The following is a 20,104-nucleotide window of genomic DNA, read 5'->3' as shown; positions in this document are numbered from 1 at the left end:
ATACGGAACACCACGGCGCCATATACTGTGTAGTGGCCGCACACAGGTACTGCAGCTCAGTTCCCGGTCACTTCAATAGGAGCCGAGCTGCAGTCCCTGAGAATGACCTCTACACATAGCGTCAAATGTTACTGATCGGCTATCCTAGGGGCGCAGTCAGGCGGCCATATAAATCAAACGCAGTGCACGGACTGGCCGGCGACTCTCCCGACCCAAACGTGACAGCTTCCTGTATTTCTATCATGTTTGGGACAGGAGAGCCGTTCCGACTAGACATGGCCATTCTTCTGGCCACACTCCGACTAGACATGTCCATTCTTCTGGCCACACTCCGGCTAGACATGTCCATTCTTCTGGCCACAATCCGACTAGACATGTCCATTCTTCTGGCCACAGTCCGACTAGACATGTCCATTCTTCTGGCCACACTCCGACTAGACATGTCCATTCTTCTGGCCACAGTTCGACTAGACATGTCCATTCTTCTGGCCAAAGTCCGACTAGACATGTCCATTCTTCTGGCCACAGTCCGACTAGACATGTCCATTCTTCTGGCCACACTCCGACTAGACATGTCCATTCTTCCGGCCACACTCCGACTAGACATGTCCATTCTTCTGGCCACATTCCGACTAGACATGTCCATTCTTCTGGCCACATTCTGACTAGACATGTCCATTCTTCTGGCCACATTCTGACAAGACATGTCCATTCTTCTGGCCACACTCCGACTAGACATGTCCATTCTTCTGGCCACATTCCGACTAGACATGTCCATTCTTCTGGCCACACTCCGACTAGACATGTCCATTCTTCTGGCCACATTCTGACTAGACATGTCCATTCTTCTGGCCACATTCTGACAAGACATGTCCATTGTTCTGGCCACACTCCGACTAGACATGTCCATTCTTCTGGCCACATTCTGACTAGACATGTCCATTCTTCTGGCCACATTCTGACAAGACATGTCCATTCTTCTGGCCACACTCCGACTAGACATGTCCATTCTTCTGGCCACATTCCGACTAGACATGTCCATTCTTCTGGCCACACTCCGACTAGACATGTCCATTCTTCTGGCCACATTCTGACTAGACATGTCCATTCTTCTGGCCACATTCTGACAAGACATGTCCATTGTTCTGGCCACACTCCGACTAGACATGTCCATTCTTCTGGCCACATTCTGACTAGACATGTCCATTCTTCTGGCCACATTCTGACTAGACATGTCCATTCTTCTGGCCACATTCTGACAAGACATGTCCATTGTTCTGGCCACACTCCGACTAGACATGTCCATTCTTCTGGCCACACTCCGACTAGACATGTCCATTCTTCTGGCCACACTCCGACTAGACATGTCCATTCTTCTGGCCACACTCCGACTAGACATGTCCATTCTTCTGGCCACACTCCGACTAGACATGTCCATTCTTCTGGCCACACTCCGACTAGACATGTCCATTCTTCTGGCCACACTCCGACTAGACATGTCCATTCTTCTGGCCACACTCCGACTAGACATGTCCATTCTTCTGGCCACACTCCGACTAGACATGTCCATTCTTCTGGCCACACTCCGACTAGACATGTCCATTCTTCTGGCCACACTCCGACTAGACATGTCCATTCTTCTGGCCACATTCCGACTGCACATGACTATTCAGCAAGTGACCACATGTGTGGAAGTCGCACACTAGTGATTGCATGGGAGTCGCACGATCCCGAGCACACCGCGTCCTGCTGCCTCAGCTGCTGCTTCTCCTCCTCCTCCTGCTCCTCCTCCTCCCCGCACGCAGGTGCGCTCCTCCCCGGCTCCCGCTGCTGACCACACCGCCCCACCTTCCTGCTCCTCCCGCAGCCGCCGCCGCCGGTGCCACAAGTTCTGCCGCTGCCGGTGACCCGGAGCTGGCACCGAGACCCCGCACAGCCGCAGCCATGTCCCGGGACCCGGAGGCCGTGGCCAGAATCACCGAGAACACCTACAAGGTGAGGCGGACGACTCTCCTCCTCCACAGCTACGTGTCTGCTCAGGACCTGCTGGGAGTTGTAGTTCCCAATCTCAGACAAAACGCTATGCGGCTTGGTCAGGACACGCTGGGAGTTGTAGTTCATGTACACTTGACTTCCTGAGAGTTGTAGTTCTCGTGAGAAAGCATTTTAGAACACAAGCCGTGTGGTTTAGCTGGGACTTGTAGTTTCTCTGCTGATGGGATTTAGTTTCTGGTGCTTGTAGCTCCCCTGTTTTTGTAGTCTGGGCATGATGGTGCTTGTAGTTCCACTTTGGGCTTGGATTTCAGGTTGGGTGTGAGCGTGCTGTCCTATGACTTATTACTCTAGGCAGGGGATGCTGGTCCTTGTAGTTCCTCTGCTGCTTTGCCTTATCAGATTCTATCAGTCTTTAGTCTAGAAATGATGGTGCTTGTAGTTCCACCTGTGCTCCGGTGTCTTATTTCAAGGTAATAATTTCAGTTGTGTTTGCTGAGACTTGTAGTACTTTCTAATTCTGAGTTTGTCTAGGCAGGGCATGCTGGTTCTTGTAGTTTCTGGGATTTGTAATATTTCGCACATGTTGTACTGTCCCTATTTCTCTAGGACATATTTATGGCTGTTGCTCTAATGCTGAGAGTTGTAGTCCTACATGCTAATTCCGCCTGTTGTCCCTCTGGTCAGAGTTCCTCCATTGTTGCTGATACTTGTAGTCCTATATTATGTCAGTGTGTGAATGGTGACTTTCTATTGGCCAGAGGTGTGCAGAGGAGAACATTGCTGTCTGTAGTTGGGGTATGCTGGATCTTGTAGTTCCTCACAAGGCAGTAAATGCCTAGATTATATACACTAGTTACTTTGCATATGTCTGCAGTTTGTGGCTGTCGGGATGATGGGAGTTGTAGTGCCCAGCGCATGAAGAACTTTAGTTCCAGACCACTGGTAAACACCATCCGAGGAGGGAGATCGATAATGTTATAGGAGCCATGTGGGCAGAATGTGGGGTATTAGTAGGTGGCACCACTCTGAGTGTTGGCGCAATATTGTAGAATTCGATGAAATTCCTTTTTATTGCTATAAGATTGCAAGGGTTCTGGGTTCTGGGGACCTGTGATGATCCGCTCATCTCCTGGGGTTCTGGGAGCCGGACCTGTGATGATCCGCTCATCTCCTGGGGTTCTGGGAGCCGGACCTGTGATGATCCGCTCATCTCCTGGGGTTCTGGGAGCCGGACCTGTGATGATCCGCTCATCTCTTAGGGTTCTGGGAGCCGAACCTGTGATGATCCGCTCATCTCTTAGGGTTCTGGGAGCCGAACCTGTGATTATCCGCTCATCTCCTGGGGTTCTAGGAGCCGGATCTGTGATGATCCGCTCATCTCCAGGGTTCCAGGAGCCGGACCTGTGATGATCCGCTCATCTTCTGGGGTTCTAGGAGCCGGACCTGTGATGATCCGCTCATCTTCTGGGGTGCTAGGAGCCGGACCTGTGATGATCCGCTCATCTCCTGGGGTTCTAGGAGCCGGACCTGTGATGATCCGCTCATCTCCTGGGGTTCTAGGAGCTGGACCTGTGATGATCCGCTCATCTCCTGGGGTTCTAGGAGCTGGACCTGTGATGATCCGCTCATCTCCTGGGGTTCTAGGAGCCGGACCTGTGATGATCCGCTCATCTCCTGGGGTTCTAGGAGCCGGACCTGTGATGATCCGCTCATCTCCTGGGGTTCTAGGAGCTGGACCTGTGATGATCCGTTCATCTCCTGGGGTTCTAGGAGCTGGACCTGTGATCCGCTCATCTCCAGGGTTCTAGGAGCCGGACCTGTGATGATCCGCTCATCTCCTGGGGTTCTAGGAGCTGAACCTGTGATGATCCGCTCATCTCCTGGGGTTCTAGGAGCTGGACCTGTGATGATCCGCTCATCTCCTGGGGTTCTAGGAGCTGAACTTGTGATGATCCGCTCATCTCCTGGGGTTCTAGGAGCTGGACCTGTGATGATCCGCTCATCTCCTGGGGTTCTAGGAGCTGGACCTGTGATGATCCGCTCATCTCCTGGGGTTCTAGGAGCTGGACCTGTGATGATCCGCTCATCTCCTGGGGTTCTAGGAGCTGGACCTGTGATTATCCGCTCATCTCCTGGGGTTCTAGGAGCTGGACCTGTGATGATCTGCTCATCTCCTGGGGTTCTAGGAGCTGGACCTGTGATGTTCCGCTCATCTCCTGGGGTTCTAGGAGCTGGACCTGTGATGATCCGCTCATCTCCTGGGGTTCAAGGAGCTGGACCTGTGATGATCCGCTCATCTCCTGGGGTTCTAGGAGCTGGACCTGTGATGATCCGCTCATCTCCTGGGGTTCTAGGAGCTGGACCTGTGATTATCCGCTCATCTCCTGGGGTTCTAGGAGCTGGACCTGTGATGATCCGCTCATCTCCTGGGGTTCTAGGTTTCGGACCTGTGATGATCCGCTCATCTCCTGGGGTTCTAGGTTTCGGACCTGTGATGATCCGCTCATCTCCAGGGGTTCTAGGTTTCGGACCTGTGATGATCCGCTCATCTCCAGGGGTTCTGGGAGCTGGACCTGTGATGATCCGCTCATCTCCTGGGGTTCTAGGAGCTGGACCTGTGATGATCCGCTCATCTCCAGGGTTCTAGGAGCCGGACCTGTGATGATCCGCTCATCTCCTGGGGTTCTAGGAGCTGGACCTGTGATGATCCGCTCATCTCCTGGGGTTCTAGGAGCCGGACCTGTCATGATCCGCTCATCTCCTGGGGTTCTAGGAGCCGGACCTGTCATGATCCGCTCATCTCCTGGGGTTCTAGGTTTCGGACCTGTGATGATCCGCTCATGTCCAGGGTTCTAGGTTTTGGACCTGTGATGATCCGCTCATCTCCTGGTGTTCTGGGAGCCGGACCTGTGATGATCTTCTGATCTCCTGGGGTTCTGGGAGCCGGGCCTGTGATGATCTTCTGATCTCCTGGGGTTCTGGGAGCCGGGCCTGTGATGATCTTCTGATCTCCTGGGGTTCTGGGAGCCGGACCTGTGATAATCCGCTCATCTCCTGGGGTTCTAGGTTTCGGACCTGTGATGATCCGCTCATCTCCAGGGTTCTAGGTTTAGGACCTGTGATGATCCGCTCATGTCCAGGGTTCTAGGTTTTGGACCTGTGATGATCCGCTCATCTCCTGGTGTTCTGGGAGCCGAGCCTGTGATGATCTTCTGATCTCCTGGGGTTCTAAGTTTCGGACCCGTGGAGATCGGCTGGTCAGGAAGGCGCCTGTCTGTTGCACTGCTCCTATGTGTTACATACGATCTGTTCTCAGATTTTATTGCTTGATACAATGTTGCTATTTACCTTGAAGCTAATTGAGGGCGACTCACTAATTCACCTTGTTGTTAGTGATCATCGGTTCCAGGATGAGCGATTGTTTGCACCATCACATCACACACGATGAGTCACTTATTATAACTGAGGCTTAAATGGATTCTCCAGGATTTTAAGTAAATGTAGCCAGCAGCGGGAAGGGTAAAAAACAAAAATAAATAATAATAAAAAAAAATCCCCCCCCCCTTTCAATCCCTGCAGCTCCAGCAGCAGCGATCCTCTGGGCGACAGGTGATCGTTGTTTACTACCATGACATTCATTCATATGACTGCTGCAGCCAATCACTCAGCATGAGTGCTCAGACTAGTGATTGGCTGCAGGGGTTATGTGATGTCATCGCTGCCTGGAAGTAAACAGAGACCAGCTGTGGCCTTTGGAATATGTGCGCATTGCCCTTTATTTCATCCCCGATGCCCGTTTCGCTCCGTGCCCGGCTGCCAGCCCTGACTTTGGATCAGCAGAAGCCATGGGACAATAAAGGAAATAATATAAAGATTCCTGGGATTACGACCGCTGTCACCGACAACCTGAGAGCTGTAAAAACTATACTTTTTACAACGCTGTGAATCATTATCTTTTTGCAATAATTTCCAGTACATTCAGTTTGACAATTTTGCTTTTAATTCCTGTTTTCAAGATCTCTGCTCGCTGTCATAGAATGAGAAAAGTCCAAAAAAAAAACCAAACAAAAGAAACTTTGTATTTTCCCAAAAATTGATTCAAACCTGCGGCTAAAATTTTGTTTGACTCTGTTCATACCTGCGTTGGATCCTATATTGTGGAGTAGGTGTGTTATACCAAGTGGGTGTGGCTCAGAGGGTAATAATGCAGAGCAGCATAAGACACGCCCTCAGAATCCGGCGAGCCATGCCCCCTTGGCAAAGACCATAAAAATTAGCAAAGCTGGTCACTTTTGACCTGGTGACGGGTCCTTTTTTTTGTTAAGGTGGGCTGACGCCATTGCAGGCCTCCTCCTCCTGTATACAGCTGTTGCCGGCCATTTCTTCCGCTAGGTGAAGCTATCAGAAGTGGAACTCTCATCTTTATACACGGCATAAGTGTCTGAAGTTGGAAAACATTCTAAGGATTACGCCTGGTAACATATGCCCTTGAAAATGAAAAATTCTACGTATTTGGCCCAGATCTATCGGCTTAATGGTAAACACCTTTGCAAAGTGTTTTTTACCCTTTAACCTATAAAGCTGGGAAAGTATGCGGGGATTATAGTTGTGGCATCCAATGCTCAGAGTAGATTGGCCATGTGTTCAAAGGGTCTTGGAAATATGGTCAGACTGGATCCCAGTGACAGCCCTTATCCATAGGACAGGGAATAACTTCCCGATTGCTGGGTGTATGACCGCTGCTTGGGACCCCCACCAATCCCGAGAATGGAAGCTCTTGAATGGAGCGGTGGTTGACCGTGCTCACTGCCGCGCCATTCATTCTCTATGGGACCTGCGTAGATTGCAGCGTTCGGCTGGTCCTTTGGCGCCCTCTGTTTGGCCCTTTTGGCGCCCTCTGTTTGGCCCTTTTGGCGCCCTCTGTTTGGCCCTTTTGGCGCCCTCTGTTTGGCCCTTTTGGCGCCCTCTGTTTGGCCCTTTTGGCGCCCTCTGTTTGGCCCTTTTGGCGCCCTCTGTTTGGCCCTTTTGGCGCCCTCTGTTTGGCCCTTTTGGCGCCCTCTGTTTGGCCCTTTTGGCGCCCTCTGTTTTGGCCCTTTTGGCGCCCTCTGTTTTGGCCCTTTTGGCGCCCTCTGTTTTGGCCCTTTTGGCGCCCTCTGTTTTGGCCCTTTTGGCGCCCTCTGTTTTGGCCCTTTTCGCGCCTGTTATGTTTGCTAATGACAGGTGTTATGAAGGCAATCCAGAAACACAGTGTGCTTAGCGATCAGAGCGCACACAGTGATCTGACAAATACCCAAAAATACAAGAACGAGCTCTGAGACGTGGAAACTCTGTAGACTGCACACCTGATCCTATCCTAAACACAACTAAAAGCGGCTGTGGATTGCGCCTAACAACTACCTAGGCAACTCGGCACAGCCTAAGAAACTAGCTAGCCTGAAGATAGAAAAATAGGCCTGACTTGCCCCAGAGAAATTCCCCAAAGGAAAAGGACTGTGAGTAAGATGAAAAGACAAAACGTAGGGATGAAATAGATTCAGCAAAGCGGGGCCCGATATTCTAGGACAGAGCGAGGACAGTAAAGCGAACTTTGCAGTCTACAAAAAACCCTAAAGCAAAACCACGCAAAGGGGGCAAAAAAAAACCCACCGTGCCGAACTAATGGCACGGCGGTACACCCTTTGCGTCTCAGAGCTTCCAGCAAAACAAAAGACAAGCTGGACAGAAAAAAAGCAACAAAAAAGCAAAAAGCACTTAGCTATACAGAGCAGCAGGTCACAGGAACAATCAGGAGAAGCTCAGATCCAACACTGAAACATTGACAAGGAGCAAGGATAGCAGCATCAGGCGGAGTTAAGTAATGAAGCAGTTAACGAGCTCACCAGAACACCTGAGGGAGGAAGCTCAGAAGCTGCAGTACCACTTGTGACCACAGGAGTGAATTCAGCCACAGAATTCACAACAGTACCCCCCCCTTGAGGAGGGGTCACCGAACCCTCACCAGAGCCCCCAGGCCGACCAGGATGAGCCGCAGGAAAGGCACGAACAAGATCGGAAGCATGAACATCAGAGGCAAAAACCCAGGAATTATCTTCCTGAGCATAACCCTTCCATTTAACCAGATACTGGAGTTTCCGTCTAGAAACACGAGAATCCAAAATCTTCTCCACAATATACTCCAATTCCCCCTCCACCAAAACCGGGGCAGGAGGCTCAACAGATGGAACCATAGGTGCCACGTATCTCCGCAACAACGACCTATGGAATACATTATGTATGGAAAAGGAGTCTGGGAGGGTCAAACGAAAAGACACAGGATTGAGAACCTCAGAAATCCTATACGGACCAATAAAACGAGGTTTAAATTTAGGAGAGGAAACCTTCATAGGAATATGACGAGAAGATAACCAAACCAGATCCCCAACACGAAGTCGGGGACCCACACGGCGTCTGCGATTAGCGAAAAGTTGAGCTTTCTCCTGGGACAAGATCAAATTGTCCACTACCTGAGTCCAGATCTGCTGCAACCTATCCACCACAGAATCCACACCAGGACAGTCCGAAGACTCAACCTGTCCTGAAGAGAAACGAGGATGGAACCCAGAATTGCAAAAAAATGGAGAAACCAAGGTAGCCGAGCTGGCCCGATTATTAAGGGCGAACTCAGCCAACGGCAAAAAGGACACCCAATCATCCTGGTCTGCAGAAACAAAACATCTCAGATATGTTTCCAAGGTCTGATTGGTTCGTTCGGTCTGGCCATTAGTCTGAGGATGGAAAGCCGAGGAAAAGGATAGGTCAATGCCCATCCTACCACAAAAGGCTCGCCAAAACCTTGAAACAAACTGGGAACCTCTGTCAGAAACAATATTCTCAGGAATGCCATGCAACCGAACCACATGCTGAAAGAACAAAGGTACCAAATCAGAGGAGGAAGGCAATTTAGCCAAGGGCACCAGATGGACCATTTTAGAAAAGCGATCACAGACCACCCAAATGACTGACATCTTTTGAGAAACGGGAAGGTCAGAAATGAAATCCATCGAAATATGTGTCCAAGGCCTCTTTGGGACCGGCAAGGGCAAAAGCAACCCACTGGCACGAGAACAGCAGGGCTTAGCCCTAGCACAAATCCCACAGGACTGCACAAAAGTACGTACATCCCGTGACAGAGATGGCCACCAGAAGGATCTAGCCACTAACTCTCTGGTACCAAAGATTCCAGGATGACCAGCCAACACCGAACAATGAAGTTCAGAGATAAGTTTATTAGTCCACCTATCAGGGACGAACAGTTTCTCTGCTGGACAACGATCAGGTTTATTCGCCTGAAATTTTTGCAGCACCCGCCGCAAATCAGGGGAGATGGCAGACACAATGACTCCTTCCTTGAGGATACCCGCTGGCTCAGATAAACCCGGAGAGTCGGGCACAAAACTCCTAGACAGAGCATCCGCCTTCACATTTTTAGAGCCCGGAAGGTACGAAATCACAAAGTCGAAGCGGGCAAAAAATAACGACCAACGGGCCTGTCTAGGATTCAAGCGCTTGGCAGACTCGAGATAAGTCAAGTTCTTATGATCAGTCAATACCACCACGCGATGCTTAGCTCCTTCAAGCCAATGACGCCACTCCTCGAATGCCCACTTCATGGCCAGCAACTCTCGATTGCCCACATCATAATTACGCTCAGCGGGCGAAAACTTCCTGGAAAAGAAAGCACATGGTTTCATCACTGAGCAATCAGAACCTCTCTGTGACAAAACCGCCCCTGCTCCAATCTCAGAAGCATCAACCTCGACCTGGAACGGAAGAGAAACATCTGGCTGACACAACACAGGGGCAGAACAAAAACGACGCTTCAACTCCTGAAAAGCTTCCACAGCAGCAGAAGACCAATTAACCAAATCAGCACCCTTCTTGGTCAAATCGGTCAATGGTTTGGCAATGCTAGAAAAATTACAGATGAAGCGACGATAAAAATTAGCAAAGCCCAGGAACTTTTGCAGACTTTTCAGAGATGTCGGCTGAATCCAATCCTGGATGGCTTGGACCTTAACTGGATCCATCTCGATAGTAGAAGGGGTAAAGATGAACCCCAAAAAATGAAACTTTCTGCACACCGAAGAGACACTTTGATCCCTTCACAAACAAAGAGTTAGCACGCAGGACCTGAAAAACCATTCTGACCTGCTTCACATGAGACTCCCAATCATCTGAGAAGATCAAAATGTCATCCAAGTAAACAATCAGGAATTTATCCAGATACTCACGGAAGATGTCATGCATAAAAGACTGAAACACAGATGGAGCATTGGCAAGTCCGAACGGCATCACTAGATACTGAAAATGACCCTCGGGCGTATTGAATGCAGTTTTCCATTCATCTCCCTGCCTGATTCTCACCAGATTATACGCACCACGAAGATCTATCTTAGTGAACCAACTAGCCCCCTTAATCCGAGCAAACAAGTCAGATAACAATGGCAAGGGATACTGAAATTTAACAGTGATCTTATTAAGAAGGCGGTAATCAATACACGGTCTCAGCGAACCATCCTTCTTGGCTACAAAGAAGAACCCTGCTCCCAGTGGTGATGACGATGGGCGAATATGTCCCTTCTCCAGGGATTCCTTCACATAACTGCGCATAGCGGCGTGTTCGGGCACGGATAAATTAAATAATCGACCTTTAGGGAATTTACTACCAGGAATCAAATTGATAGCACAATCACAATCCCTATGCGGAGGTAGAGCATCGGACTTGGGCTCTTCAAATACATCCTGATAATCAGACAAGAACTCTGGGACCTCAGAAGGGGTGGATGACGAAATCGACAAAAATGGAACATCACCATGTACCCCCTGACAACCCCAGCTGGATACCGACCTGGAATTCCAATCCAATACTGGATTATGGGTTTGTAGCCATGGCAACCCCAACACGACCACATCATGCAGATTATGCAACACCAGAAAGCGAATAACTTCCTGATGTGCAGGAGCCATGCACATGGTCAGCTGGGCCCAGTATTGAGGTTTATTCTTGGCCAAAGGTGTAGCATCAATTCCTCTCAATGGAATAGGACACCGCAAAGGCTCCAAGAAAAACCCACAACGTTTAGCATAATCCAAATCCATCAGATTCAGGGCAGCGCCCGAATCCACAAACGCCATGACAGAAAACGACGACAAAGAGCATATCAAGGTAATGGACAGAAGGAATTTGGACTGTACAGTACCAATGACGGCAGACCTAGCGGACCGCTTAGTGCGCTTAGGACAATCAGAAATAGCATGAGTGGAATCACCACAGTAGAAACACAGACCATTCAGACGTCTGTATTCCTGCCGTTCAACTCTAGTCATAGTCCTATCGCACTGCATAGGCTCAGGTTTAACCTCAGGCAGTACCGCCAAATGGTGCACAGATTTACGCTCGCGCAAGCGTCGACCGATCTGAATGGCCAAAGACATAGACTCATTCAAACCAGCAGGCATAGGAAATCCCACCATGACATCCTTAAGAGCCTCAGAGAGACCCTTTCTGAACAAAGCTGCCAGCGCAGATTCATTCCACTGAGTGAGTACTGACCATTTCCTAAATTTCTGACAATATACTTCTATATCATCCTGACCCTGGCACAAAGCCAGCAAATTTTTCTCAGCCTGATCCACTGAATTAGGCTCATCGTACAGCAATCCGAGCGCCAGGAAAAACGCATCGACACTACTCAATGCAGGGTCTCCTGGCGCAAGAGAAAATGCCCAGTCTTGAGGGTCGCCGCGCAAAAAAGAAATAATAATCAAAACCTGTTGAATAGGATTACCAGAAGAATGAGGTTTCAAGGCCAGAAATAGCTTACAATTATTTTTGAAACTTAGAAACTTAGTTCTATCTCCAAAAAACAAATCAGGAATAGGAATTCTTGGTTCTAACATAGATTTCTGATCAATAGTATCTTGAATTTTTTGTACATTTATAACGAGATTATCCATTGAAGAGCACAGACCCTGAATATCCATGTCCACACCTGTGTCCAGAATCACCCAAATGTCTAGGGGAAAAAAAAAAGTGAACACAGAGCAGAAAAAAAAAAAAAAAAATGTCAGAACTTTTTCTTTCCCTCTATTGAGAATCATTAGTTGGCTCCTTGTACTGTTATGTTTGCTAATGACAGGTGTTATGAAGGCAATCCAGAAACACAGTGTGCTTAGCAATCAGAGCGCACACAGTGATCTGACAAATACCCAAAAATACAAGAACGAGCTCTGAGACGTGGAAACTCTGTAGACTGCACACCTGATCCTATCCTAAACACAACTAAAAGCGGCTGTGGATTGCGCCTAACAACTACCTAGGCAACTCGGCACAGCCTAAGAAACTAGCTAGCCTGAAGATAGAAAAATAGGCCTGACTTGCCCCAGAGAAATTCCCCAAAGGAAAAGGCAGCCCCCCACATATAATGACTGTGAGTAAGATGAAAAGACAAAACGTAGGGATGAAATAGATTCAGCAAAGTGGGGCCCGATATTCTAGGACAGAGCGAGGACAGTAAAGCGAACTTTGCAGTCTACAAAAAACCCTAAAGCAAAACCACGCAAAGGGGGCAAAAAAAACCCCACCGTGCCGAACTAACGGCACGGCGGTACACCCTTTGCGTCTCAGAGCTTCCAGCAAAACAAAAGACAAGCTGGACAGAAAAAAAGCAACAAAAAAGCAAAAAGCACTTAGCTATACAGAGCAGCAGGTCACAGGAACAATCAGGAGAAGCTCAGATCCAACACTGAAACATTGACAAGGAGCAAGGATAGCAGCATCAGGCGGAGTTAAGTAATGAAGCAGTTAACGAGCTCACCAGAACACCTGAGGGAGGAAGCTCAGAAGCTGCAGTACCACTTGTGACCACAGGAGTGAATTCAGCCACAGAATTCACAGCACGCGCCCTCTGTTTTGGCCCTTTGGCACTTTCTGTTTTGGTCCTTTGGCGCTCTCTGTGCGGCCAGGCCTTTATTCAAGAGCCCTGGTTCTCAGGATCGGTGAGGTCCCAGCTGTCGAACCCGCAGCGATTTCCTATTCTATGGATGGCGGATAACTTCCAAACTTAATACAACCCCCTTTAAAAGAGCTTGTCCCATTTGGAGAACCCCCTTCTGATATTATTTTACCCCTGGTCGTGTTTTTGTCTTCAGCTCTTTGTGGTCAGACCTCTATTCTTCCACTGCAATGTGCAACCTGCTGTCTGCCTTATCGGCCTTTATTTACACTGGTTGTGCCTGGGCAAAGTCGCCTTGGAGTATTAGTCTGATATTCGGGACTTGCTGAATCATCTAATCTAAGGGTGCTGTGCAGAGGATGCCCCTTACCTGCCGGCTAATCCTAACACCCCCCCCATCCCCATGTGCATGTCCACTCTGCTCGGCCAAGCATGGGCTGCTGCCGGCACTGCTGATCTGGCATGTTGAAGTTCTAGATGCGTGACCCTTCTTATTGCCGTATTATGGAGACACTTCTTTGTAATGTGCCATGCAGTGAAGCATGTCACGATATGTATGAGATTGAAGGCCAAAGAAAATCCAGTGTGCTGTGGCCCCCAAGACTTCCAAGGGCATCCTCTTACAGATCTGTACAGCTTTGTAATGATCTCAAAGGCATCTGTCACCAGGTTTTGCTGCCCCATCGGAGAGCAGCATGTCCTGATTTCTGAAATGTATCACTTACTTGTTGCCGCAGTTTTGATTAAATCGCTGTACTCTCTGCTGCAGATCTAGCGGTTCTCTGAATGCTGAGCTCTGTCTAACACCCCCCCCCCCCCCTCACCTCTGATTGGCAGCTTTCTGCCTAGGCACAGTGCACACAGAAAGCTTCCAGTGATGTGGTGGGGGCGCGGTTGTTCTGATTTGTTCCAATATGGTGTCCGGTGAAAACTGAAACTGCGATGGAAGGTCCCGATGGAGCCCCCAACACAGAAGTGAGCTTGGCCTTAAGCCGCCATACACATTCGATAGCTGTTGCCCATGGCCAATCGTTTGGCCAGCCGCTATCTCCCCCGACTCTCCCATGCACAGAAATACTCACTCAGCCAAGGAAGCCCCCATAATCTTGTCCTACACAAAGCCTCCTATCTAGGTGTGACCCATCTTGCCATTCATCCTGATCCACCTGGTTCACGAAGTGCAAACATTCGACAGGTACCTTTGTATATTTTGGGCTACTTCTGCAATTTCTTGACCTAGTCTAGGCCCCAGTGTATACATGGCCATGATGGCTTGTGTGAAGCTATAACAAGACATGTATAGAAGTCTATGGACCCTACGTTGTTCCTCATGGCTCCTGTGTTATAGAACATTGTGATATGTCCCATTCGATACTTTATTATAGCAAAATAGAATTGAAAATCCTTATTCCCTTTTGCAATTTTGTTAAATCCCTGCAAAAAATTTTTTTTGCATGACTGCGTCATGTGAATGTTCCCCTTAGGGCATGCAATAAATGCAATTTAATGATGCATAATTGAGAATCACCAGTGGAAACCGCAAATGTGTTCCGTGCAGAGCGTTAGAATGGAGGGAGGATTCCCTCGTAAATATACAATAGACCATTTTATTGGAGTTTACCTTTAATGATGGCTTTTCAGCACTGATTGGTGTAAATGAGTCTTCCCTCACATGATTCATGGATTGCCGCTGTCCATAATGTGAGTGTTTGTGTAGATCATGGCCTCTCCATGGACGGCGCTACTTGCCCTGCTTGTTTTTGTGCAATTGTATTGTTGTCCCCAATGATCAGGAATGAAGGTATGGCAATTTCTGCAATGAATTTCTCCAGCTTTCTTAGAGAGTCCGAGCGTCAAAGCTGTAAAATATCAGAATTTTATGAAATTGGTATAAAATCCTGAGAATGGAGTTGATGCTCCATAGGGTTGTCCCAGGATTTAGAGCGTTATTCCCATCTCCTAGGATGGTGGGTCCCACTGATCCTGAGAATTAATGACTCACAGTGAAGTCTTCCTTGACCCATGAAGCCCAGGCCACCAGGTTATCCTGCAGCTGGCCCCGTTCACTTTATTGGACCATGGTTTAGTTCTCCTATAAGCGACTGATTGGGGATCCGCTGTATAAGGAAAACAATAGAAGGGTAAGCAGCGCTACAGGCCCTTCATTCCCCCAGAGCGGTGGGGTTACTAAGTCGGTAAGCCAAACCTCCGACTCCTCAATTTCCATGACTCCGACTCCCCCAAAATGAGCTTCGACTCCTGCCAGGCCTGTGGAAGTCGGTAAGCCAAATCTCCGACTCCTTAATTTCCATGACTCCGACTCCCCCAAAATGATCTCCGACTCCACCAAAATGAGCTTCGACTCCTGCCAGGCCTGTGGAAGTCGGTAAGCCAAATCTCCGACTCCTCAATTTCCATGACTCCGACTCCACCAAAATAAGCTTAGACTCTTGCCAGGCCTGTGGAGTTGGTAAGCCAAACCTCTGACTCCTCAATTTCCATGAGTCCGACTCCACTAAAATGAGCTCCGACTCCAAAATGAGCTCTGACTCCTTCCAGGGCTGTGGAGTCGGTAAGCCAAATCTGACTCTTCAATTTCCATGACACCGACTCCAACTCTACCAAAGTGGGCTCCGACTCCACAACTCCCGACTCCACAGCCCTGGTTCCTAGAGGTTAGATCCTCGCTGAACATAGTGATGGCATATCATAGCAAAGGTAGGGATACCCCTATTAGAGGGGCATGTCCACTACTTAGATCAATATTAAATGCTTAGCGGTCCGACACCCAGCATCCCCCACTGATTAGCCATTTCCGGCACTGTCAGCAGACTGGTATAAACGGTCTGTTGAGCCGTGTACTGAGTAGTGATTGTTCTTGGGTACTGAAGATCATATCCTATAATCTTCAATGGGAGCTGGCCTGCAACCTGAGAATGGCCACTACACCATTACGGAGAGGTGCTGTTCTAGCCAGGGCTGTAGGGTCGTTAAGCCAAACCTCCAACTCCTTAATTTCCCTGACTCCGACTCCACGACTCTGCAGCAAATTCATCTCTGCTAACAGCCCAGATCCTTAGATCGTGAAAAGAGCAGACATTTATAAGACATTTCATAACTTTCCCAAATTATGAAAAATTTACAGTACATCCAGCATCGTACCCAATTATATATTTTCGGAGTCTGTCCATTTTATACCGACTCTGACTCCACAGCCCTGGTTCTAGCTTTCCACATTGTTTACATATGGTCAATGCCGGATGTCCGATCCCCAGCAGTCTGATATTGATGACCTATCCTAAGGATTTGTATATCTAACCAATGAACAACCCTTTAAAAAGTCAAAATTGACCGTTTGAATCATCTAAACTGTTGAGTAGTTAAAAAAAAAAAAAAAATCTGATTGGATGTTTCCTAGACGTCTGTATCTTGGAAAGTTAGGTGGTAGCCGTCATGGCCAACTTTACCACTCGGACAGGGGTTGCCACCTGTATTTCCTAGACTTCTGGGATAAAAAGTGACCTAGTTGTGCAAGACGAGATATATTTGTGTAATCAAAGTAAAAAGATCTGCCTCATCGGCTGGACACCACCGGTGGACGTCCATGGAGAGCACCACTGAAATGGACGAACTAGGACGCCTTGTTTTTCAGCAGGGAACCCAGCGCTTGGACCTCTGTCTCTCACGGCTTTGTAGGCCATAAAACCTGATCTGTGGTTAAACCCTCCTAATCGCCTGACACAAGAAGCCGACTCTTACCAGCGACAGAGTATTCCGGGATTTCCCTGTGTATTTGGGTGGGTTCTATCTTCTGATCCAGACCATACTGCAAGCATTATACACATGGTGTTTGCCGCCCGGAGGCGATGAGTTATTTTGACTTTGCCTCTAATTATGGGGAAGCGTTGACTAATGTGGCTTTTCTTTATGTGGCAGTCTGTTAGTTTAAGACCTGGAAAGAGACTTTGGAAAAAAAAGGTCTTGTGTGCTATATAAAGCCTGGATATTACTGTACAGTGGCGTGCAAACTAATAGTGCCATTCAGAAGAATTCATATATGTGGAGGAAGCATTTAGGCTGCCTTGCTCATGGCTGGATTATGTAGATTAATCTTCTAAAATCCGACCCTGCTTTGTGGACTTCATACAGTCCACTGGAGCCTGTACAACAGTCTACAGAGGTCATGTGGCTCCATAACGGAGAGCTGTACCGCCTCCATGCTCCGCCCTAGTGACTAGGCACCACCCTATTGACTCCTGGCACCGCCCCACTGACTCTTACCACTTGATTGTTGGTTGGGATACACTGGCAGCATTGGTTGATCTGTGGCTGTCTGCTTGTCCCGCAAACCCTAACTTCTTAGCAATGTCCGCACTACTGTATAGAGCTGGCATGTCAGAATTCTGGATGCATCTACTGGTACTTTTTTGGTTGTCTTTTTAAAAAAAAATCTCAACTTAAAGATCATGGGGTCATTTTTTTTTAATTCCCAGATTTATATACTCTGTAAATTGGCCAAAAAGGTCTTAAATATAGTGGCTTTAGGTGGCATATTTAGTGATCCAACCAAAGGAGACTATATGTCAATAGTATGGGTGACCTGACTTCTAACAGTGGGTCACAGAGAAGATCCGTCTCATCATCCATGGTGATGGACAAGTACCAAAAGTATTACCAAGTCCTTTTTACTGCATATTTACTGTGATCATGACAATGATTCGTGTCCTGGCCGTTCAGACTTGTCGTAGGAACGTTGGGTCAGATCACCACCAATTCCATTGTCGAGTCAAGGTCGCTAGGTGGAACTGGTCTGACATGTAATACACATGGGTGGGCTCCCGACTATGCCCTAACATAATGTCAGGAATGAAGGGTCCGCCATGTAAAATGTCACCTCCTAACTCCCCGTCTATATGAGCAGCTTTAGGGTTAAGCAGCTCTCATGAAGTGAATGGGACGTACGGGAACAGACCTGTCTCCCTATTGTTAGGTATAGGTGTGTCTCTGAAGTTGCAGGAAGGGCTCCTTCCACCATGGGCCATCTCCGATCAGCCTCGCTCCGGTATACCTGTACATTCAGTCATCTGTTGTGACATTGCAGCCAGGTAATAGTTTTTTGCTGTCCAACCTGTGGCACACCTTCACTTTCTGCTGAAGACGTGTCCGCCCTTTTCCTCGCCTTTCTTCTTTCTTTACCTCATCATGATTCATCCAGCTATATAAAAAAAAAATCTGATCTTTTTGTCAATATACTTTGGTTGTGTAAACTTAAAGTGAACTTGCCAATGTTGGACATTATTTGTGGAAGGCACGGAATAGTGGAGAAGATGAGCGGAATGATACGTAGGCTTGTTGGACAGATTCAGCAGAAGTCCTCATCCAGACGTGTCAATGTTGGACATTATCCGTGGACGGCTCGGAATAGTGGAGAAGATGAGCGGATTTTTACTCACCCATCTGAGAATAGCATAATGTAGGGACAGACAACCTGATTCCAGTAATGTGTCACTTACTGGGGGACTTGCTGTAGTTTCGATAAAATCTCCATTGTCTCTGCTCTCTGGAGTTCTGTATAGCCCCACCCACATCACTGATTGGCATCTGTGTGCACTGTGTATAGGCAGAAAATTTCCAATCAATGGTAAAGGCAGGGTTATACAGAACTGAGGAATATGGAGGACTACAGGTTTACTAGTTCAGTAGAGATAATCTTAATTGTATCAAAACTACAGCAAGTAGCCCAGTAAGTGACAAATTGCTGGAATCAGGGTCTCCGTCTTTACATTATGCTGCTCTCAGATTTGCTGGCAAAAACCTGGTAACAGATTCCCTGTAAATGAAGGCACAGCATCTTATATTACAAAGTCTTACATACCTAGATGGACAGTTTGGGGGGAACATTTTTGCTGTTTTGCTTTTTTTTTAATTTATTTTATTCATGCCTTTTTTTCCCCCCACAAATGTTCTCCAGTCCAGCCCTGGTGTGATTATGTACGCCAGATTTTTTGCCTGCCACAATTTTTGCTCCATTTTGTGCTAAAAAGTCACAAAAAAAAATTAAAGATTCAGGTAAAGACCAATAAAATTCACGAATGACGTTTGCCATTTTGGAAAACTTGTCTCAAAAAAAGGCAACAAATAACACAAAACAAAAACGTGGATATTACATAGTGGCATTAGTTTTTCATTTTGGGCCAGTACTTTTTCCAAGGCAACGATAGATGTGTTTGTTCTTTCTTGTTTTGGGCTCGCAGATTGTTAGCAGCACGGACGCCTGGAGGTTCACTGCAGGTAGCTCAATGCCACGAGCCATGACTAGGACTCCAATTTCTGGAAATGCTGAGAGAGGAAATTCCATTTTATTGTTTATTATACAAAAAAAAAAAAAAAAGGTCTCCGGGAACATTCAAGTCTGAAGTGAACGGCAATTCTAAATTGCGAAAGATTTGGTTCAGGTAGCACAACTTGTTTTTCGTCTCAAGCGCTCGGCCAGATTTCCAAGATGACCTCAGACGGATCAACAGAAATCTGCAAATGTGTTTCACAGAATCTGGTTTCAAGACATTTGGCATTGACCCCCGGGGGAGAAGAGGGGGGTGTTCTGGAACTAATCAGAGAGGGACAAGTCTGGAAATTTCCAGCCATAAGTTTAGCTTTTAGTTTGATTTCATAGCTATAGCGTTCGGCCATCATTCAACGAGTCCATGATACTATTTAAGAAGTCCAATAAAAATTACAGGATCAGACTCCATTTTTCGAGGTCTTATACCACAGTGCCAAAATATTAGGACGCAGCTTTTAATTACGGAGTTCAGGTTACACATTTATTCCCATAACCTCCGACCCAATTGCCTCCCCTGGTTGTATAACCTTCGCCCACCTTCGCCCACCGGGTATATAACCTTCGGCCCCTGGGCCCAAGGTATTTAACCTCTGGCACCCTCAACCTACCTGGTGTATAACTCCAGCCCCCTCACCCACTGGGTATATAACCTTCGTCCCTCTCACCCCCAGAGTGTATAACCTCTGGCATCCTCAACCCCTCTGGCGTATAACCTCCAGCTCCCTTACCAACCCCCAGGGTGTATAATCTCCTGTGCCCTCATCCCCCCTGG

The 20,104-nt window shown here is 47.9% G+C and overlaps 1 protein-coding gene across 2 annotated transcripts in view; it reads left to right on the top strand.

Annotated features, from left to right (window-relative positions):
• The first annotated feature begins 1,834 nt into the window (after positions 1–1,834).
• The window catches only part of BAIAP2L1 (BAR/IMD domain containing adaptor protein 2 like 1), a 78,514-nt gene continuing 60,244 nt past the window's right edge, over positions 1,835–20,104 (top strand). Inside the window, exon 1 of one of the 2 annotated variants that reach the window (XM_069734244.1) lies at positions 1,835–1,995. In XM_069734244.1, the coding sequence (XP_069590345.1) occupies positions 1,945–1,995 (51 nt within the window). In that variant the 5' untranslated portion in view covers positions 1,835–1,944. The remainder of the gene's footprint in view (positions 1,996–20,104) is intronic. The other variant, XM_069734243.1, reaches the window with a different exon arrangement.

This window comes from Ranitomeya imitator, chromosome 7 (genome assembly GCF_032444005.1).
Source record: "Ranitomeya imitator isolate aRanImi1 chromosome 7, aRanImi1.pri, whole genome shotgun sequence".
NCBI classification, from domain to species: domain Eukaryota; kingdom Metazoa; phylum Chordata; class Amphibia; order Anura; family Dendrobatidae; genus Ranitomeya; species Ranitomeya imitator.
The sequence above is the reverse complement of the archived record's forward strand: the minus strand, read 5'-3'. Positions and strand labels throughout refer to the sequence as shown.